Genomic DNA, 6,623 nt, shown 5'->3' on the forward strand with positions numbered 1-6,623 from the left:
TGTCTACTGACTATAAACACACTCTTCATCGGTGCACGGTTGCTGAAAGCAGTGCCGATTACACTAGGACCTGCCCAGTCTAGTCGGTCAACACTAGTGAATTTAAATACACGCGTTTTGTTTGCTGCAGGAAACCAGAATCTGTAAATGGTCGCAATTAATCAGCAATTGTGCTTGTGGATTGCGGATATTTTCCATTTACCGTCTTCCTGTCTGAGTAAATCAAAGTCAATGCAAATGAACCAAATTTGTTCCTTAGATAGCAAAGTAGTGAAAGAGGATTCACTTCTGATAATGTCCCATAGTCTCATGACCTATTCTAAGACCTGTGAGAGAAGTTTAGGAAGGGACATGAAGTTAGAAACGGAGTCGGGATTGGGAATTCGAATCCCGAATCTGAATATTTTTTCATGTACTGATTCGAAATTAATTTGATTCGAAATTCTGGCGAAATTCACCCCTTTTTATGTACCAGGTAATCCTTGAGAACCTGGGAACATTAAGAAAGTAAACAACCAAACTGCACTTTTCCATATTTGAACCTCATGTTTGAGTTTTCTTCACATTCTGGTTCCGGAACTTGAAGCCGAAGACAAAAACCTACTCTTTCTCTCCATAGTTCCACCTCAAGTTTGACTTTTCTTCACATTCGGGTTTCGACATTTGAATCCCGCATCAGAATATTTTTTGTGAATATGAAGAAAACTCAAACTTGAGGTTCAAATATGGAAATATTCTTGAAGTTCTGTTTCTTTATGAACTAATGCAATGATTCGAATCCCCAATCCTGAATCCCGATTCCGTTTCTAACTTCATGTTGCTAGTTTTGGATTAGATGCTTAACATTTACCAGTATTTACAGTAGGACATTTGAAATATAAGCTGCGATGTTGTCCTATTGTAAATAGGATATGGGATCTAAACGGATATGACATATCATGTATTGACATAATCGCCCCAGGAATATTGAAAATTCCAAATCCGCTCATTGAGTATATGTACTGTAATGTGTTTTGACATGTCGCACCTGGAAATAAGAACAAAACTAAAAGTAGTACTACTCTCCTCGTGACCAGTTGCAGTTCCAACCGTGTCCGTCTGAGGTACAAGTATCCTCCTGAAATGTGTGCCCTACGGACGGACGGACGGGCTTCACACGAGTGACAAACGAGATACACATAGTACGTGTCACGTGCTACACAAGAGCAATGGGAATGAACTCATTGACAGAAGAGTGGGTCCCAAGCTGCTTTTCAAATACTTGTCTTAAGGGGTGACTGGTCAAGCTTGGTGACTTGGTTGATTGCGTGTCATAGCACGGATGCTTCCGTTTCGAAGTATTTCAGTTAGGTTGGATGTTATGGAGCATCATGAAAAACACTCCACTCAGAAAATTTCAAAACAAAACAAACTCAAAAAACCCACAAAGACACAATACCAGGGATATATGAAAGTTTAGCAGTCTTCTTTGACACTGACTGATGTTGTGGGTGTGGATTTGGATTTAGACGTGGATATGGATGAGGTTGTGGATGATGTTATCGATGTGGATGAAGATGTGAATGTGGATGTGGATGTGAATGATGTTGTGGATGTAGATAATGTTGTGGATGTGGATGAGGATGTGGATGATGTTGTGGATGTGGATGAGGATGTAGATGATATTGTGGATGTGGATGAAGATGTGGATGATGTTGTGGATGAGGATGTGGGTGATGTGGATATTGATGAGGATGTGGATGATGTGGATATGGATGAGAATGTGGATATGCATGATGCTGTGGATGTGGATGCCGATGTGGATGACGATGGGGATGATGTGGATAAGATGTGGATTTGAATAATGTTGATAAGGATGTGGATGATGTTGTGGAGGGGGATGGAGATGTGGATGGTGTGGATGTGGATGACGATGTGGATGATGCTGTGGATGTGGATAAGGATATGGATGTGAATGATGTGGGTGTTGATGAAGATGTGGATGAGGATGTGGATGATGTTGTGGATGTGGATGATGTTGCTGATGAGGATGTGAATGATGGTGTGTGTGTTGATGAAGATGTGGATGAGATGTGGATGATGTTGTGAATGTGGATGACGATGTGGATGACGATATGGATGTGATGACCATGTGTCTGTGACATCATCTCACTCCTTAACACCATGGATTGTGCAAACCGTTTTACAATGGTTGTATCTCTTATGTTCCGACTTGTCTAATAAGAAGTGTAACCTCAAAGTATACTCTTAAAAAAGTAGGGGGACTGTACTTTTAATTTACGATTGTAGAAATTGGGAGATATATGGGATTGAATCAGCGGCGATACAATAATAATGGATGTTTTGAGAATGCATCATCACATGGATTTTATTCAAAGCTATTCGTTCAGTTATCCCCCTTGTTAGGTGACTAGTATAACATGAGAATTTCAGGTTTACAATTTTCAGTCAGTAGTGTGTGATTTCACCCTGAAAACCCTGACCATGCGCAGATGCAAGAAAATTCCTTTGTGTACTTTGTGTAACACGATGATACTCACGTTCGTTCTTTCAAAACCTTTAACATTTCGAAAGTTATGCAACTCTTCCCCTGACCTTGGTATTATGCATCATCTGCAATTACGTCGGTACTGTTGCCACGTCTCGCTGTTTTGCCCACAAGGATACAACCACGTATATCGACTTCCATGGAAAGACAATATATTTTCCCAAATAACTGTAATTCAAACGACTAATGTGGCATATATGGCCTGACTGGAGAGAAAAAGAACATCGATTTATTTTATTTTTTTCCCCTTTCCTACCAGTTTTCCTCGATGTTTTGCCGTTAAAGAAAACGGGATGTTTCACTGTAACTGGTTCAAACCTGTTGATATGAACACCAGATACAAGGTTACTAAAGTATTGTAGAACACGGCAGTAGACAAAGTACACATGATAACGCTTACTTTCAAAAACAAGCAAAACGTTTGCAGTCTGGGTATTAAAAACATGTTTATTTTCCACACATCTTTTTATGCAAAGTCATTGATTATCAGTCGAGATGCATCTAGTTATGAAAACCACCCCCGTATGTCCCGACATTGTGTCCCGTCTATTACCAGGAAGTGATCCTTAAAGACTGTCCAGACTGTGTGAAGCTTCTGCATTAACTGCTGCCGAACCAAGGACAGGATGGACCAAACTTATTTGTCTCTTGATTTTCTCCAAACTCCCGTTTACCTACATCTAATTCCAATCACTAATAAATCGTGCCACATACGCTCTGGTAGTTTACTAAAGGAACTTAGATTTGGATTGCTCTTTTAAGCTGTGCTGACAGTTAAGCTGGGGCAGGGTAATAAACACATGATGTAATGTGGTATTACGCCCTTACCATCCAGGGTACAGATTAAAAGGTTGTAAAACTCAACAGTGCCTCTTGAAGCCGTCTGTTGTCTTGATAGGAGATAGCGGTGACAGAATTTCAAACAGTCTGGGATAAGGTATAAAATATCAGATACTGACATGTGCTTAAGGGGCCGTGGCTATTTTGGATAGGCTCTAAAGCAGTCTGAGCTGAACAATAAATTGCGAAATGTGCTCGTCTTCACTAGGGTGAATGAGTATTGTTTGTCGCCGCATTTTTCAATGTATCACCTAGGTCTGAAGACATTTGCGTCTGGACACAACAATGAGTATATGCATCGGCAACGATCCATGTTACAAAGGGCACATCTTCATCCTATGATAATTGATGATCGTTCCTCTTTGGGCTATTCATTAAAGCACTTAGAGATGCCGAGTTCTCTCCTTTATCCTTTTATCTCCACGTCCCTTGGATATTAAGTAATTGGATATTCGCCATATTAAGTGAGGCTTTAGTGTCACATGTACTTCAAATGTCAATTAATGACTTCCCCTGTATAACTCGTCTGCATTTGTGCTGGAAAAGTCATTAACAGAGAACAGGAACTGTAAATCGTTAATGCGGTAATGGTGTTACAACTGGTGTCTGTCAGTGAGTGGGCGAGTGATTGTGATTTTGCTTCCGTTTCCAGCAAATAAGTTTCTCGCAGTGTTCACCTTTGTGGACGACCTACACGTGAAACACTAAGATGTCACGTCATGTCTCCATGCCAATACAGACATCATTGCAGCAAACCACCCGTAACCCATCCTACATACTGTATCCTCGTGAACGCGAAATTGAAGAAAAGCAAATGTTTCACCTATCAGTTGGAGCGATGCGATACCCCAGTGGTTAAAGCTGACGTGTCCCGGGGTCGATTCTCGATATGGGGACAATATGTGAATCCCGTTTCTGGTATCTCTGCCTTGATAACGCTGGACTATTGGTAAAAGCGGCGTAAACCTACACTCACTCACTCACCTGTCATTTATTACAACTACAAGCGTTTGATAGCACAGATCAGCGTCTACACCAGCCCAATATTGCCCTCACTGGTTGTGTAAATGCCTGGAACAAAACATTGATAGTTTCAACAAATCATTTGAATTAAATGCTTTCCATTGGTAAACGAATAGTTGATAGTATCCAGCGGCGAGTTCACGCTTGTCATTTCAATTAGTTGTGCAGATTGCAGTTGCAGATTGTTCTTGTGATTCCGGACATAATTATAAAGCCCCGATAGTCAATACCAGTATTAAATTACATAACCTTTATTGATTATTAATACTCTACAATGTAGAGTATTAAGTTCTACATGACTAGCTTTGAACGAACACATAAGTTTGAAAACATCATGTATGATCAGTGAATCTTGTTACCATGGTGTTAACGACTCGCAATAAGGTACAGGTCTGTGTTTAATACCTGTAATTATTAAATAATTTAGTTTCTACAGAATGTGTTCCCGTTTCGTTACACATGGTCGACGTCTGGAATTGCGACTGGAGTGTGATTTCGATATCGAACAGAAGCGCACAATAATCCTTTTAAGCACAAATCACGGGCAATATTGTGTTACCATGCTGATTAAAACATCACATTTTAACCAGGGAAAGTGAAAACTTCACAGCGGGCGGTTCAGGCTATAAGATCACGGAGGCATTAAACCAAAACATGCAAAGTATGTTGTTTCAATCACATGCAAAAAATTTGATCAATACAAAGCATGATCTTAAAAATTATTTTGCATAATTGGGAAGAATTTGTCGTTTGAAGATATTATCAAAAACTTTTCCAATAACCTTGCAATAGCACAACTACGCACCAAGCTAAACTGTGTTTATAGAACTTTTCGAATGTATAAATTTGCAGTTCTCAGTCCAGTCTCCATGACCTCTCATGTGATAAATTTCTTTCGTGCTGTATTGCTCGAGTAAACACAACTTTACGACCTGTCAGTCAATGGGCAATCTGTTAAGGGAAAATGTTATGGACCCTCTGTCACAAGGAACACAATGGTCCGGAGCATATGATATGCATGCTCCTTCATCAGGCAAGAACAGGAAGGGTAATAAGGTAACCAGAAAACGAATCAAGCCACTATTAAACATCTCCGATTGGTAGCAAACAACAGATTAATGGATGACATGGCGGCACTAGCATTGATTGGTAATGTTAAATAGAAATTATGCATTCAAACAGAGCTAATCGATTGCTGTTACCAATCACTGCTCGTTATATCTGCCATGCTTTCGTGCATTGATGATTACCAACCATACCTATTTTGCTTCTAGCTTGTCATTTGCCGTTACAGTAAGTTGTGGTAATACGAATACGCTTATGATGATTTCTTGCATATAAGGAACTGTTTGGTTTATTGTGGTAACAGTATATTTTAGTCAAAACAACGAACTACGGTTCTCACGATAAATTATGCTTTTGAGATGGTTATTATAGGATTGTACTAAATTACTAAACCATAATTTTAGCACGTGCATCGACGACTGAACAGTCAAAGAAACGCAAGTTTCGAAAAAATGAAATCTCATAAATGTAAGCGCTCAAGTTTATGGAACGTTCATGGTAAAGTGACCTAATGATCCCGGATGAGATGATGTCATGCAGTTTAACGTCCATGCGAAACATGAGCACATAAACCCCAACAGTGCATCAAAACCATAAATTTAATGTCCATGCGAAACATGAGCACATAAACTCCAACAGTGCATCAAAACCATAAATTTAATGTCCATGCGAAACATGAGCACATAAACTCCAACAGTGCAGCAAAACCATAATTGTAGCACTTGCATCGACAATTATGGATGGAAAGCATGTATTTCACTCTGAAATATCCTTTATTGAGTAAAAAAAAAACCAGTCCAGTTTTGACGTTAGGAGGTGTAAACGCCACACAAACGATGCCAAACGGCTGAGCACAGGGGAACGGAAGTTGGAAAGCTGCTCGGCTGTAGCAGGACAATTGGGCTGTCGTCTTACGACCATCACATGACTTGCTTAACGTAATCAGCAAACCGGGTTGTTGCTGATCGTCCCTTACCGGATGACCATGACTAACAACTCATGCGCAACATTGGTTCACCCGGGTTACTCATCTAAGTAACATAACTCACGCAGTGAGAGTAATAGCAGGCTTAGGTCATGGGTCAAGGGGAGCACTGTCCAACGATAGGATTACGTCTTCGGGCAGCTGGAATTCACGGCATGGGCG

At 40.2% G+C, this 6,623-nt stretch overlaps 1 protein-coding gene across 1 annotated transcript; it reads left to right on the forward strand.

The window, feature by feature from the left end:
- The first annotated feature begins 1,516 nt into the window (after positions 1-1,516).
- On the forward strand, positions 1,517-2,088 carry LOC137298604 (coiled-coil domain-containing protein 1-like). Its single transcript, XM_067830901.1, has 2 exons — positions 1,517-1,819; positions 1,855-2,088. The coding sequence occupies exons 1-2, from the start codon at positions 1,517-1,519 to the stop codon at positions 2,086-2,088; spliced, it is 537 nt and encodes a 178-aa protein (XP_067687002.1).
- The last annotated feature ends 4,535 nt before the right edge of the window (positions 2,089-6,623 follow it).

This window comes from Haliotis asinina, chromosome 10 (genome assembly GCF_037392515.1).
Source record: "Haliotis asinina isolate JCU_RB_2024 chromosome 10, JCU_Hal_asi_v2, whole genome shotgun sequence".
NCBI classification, from domain to species: domain Eukaryota; kingdom Metazoa; phylum Mollusca; class Gastropoda; order Lepetellida; family Haliotidae; genus Haliotis; species Haliotis asinina.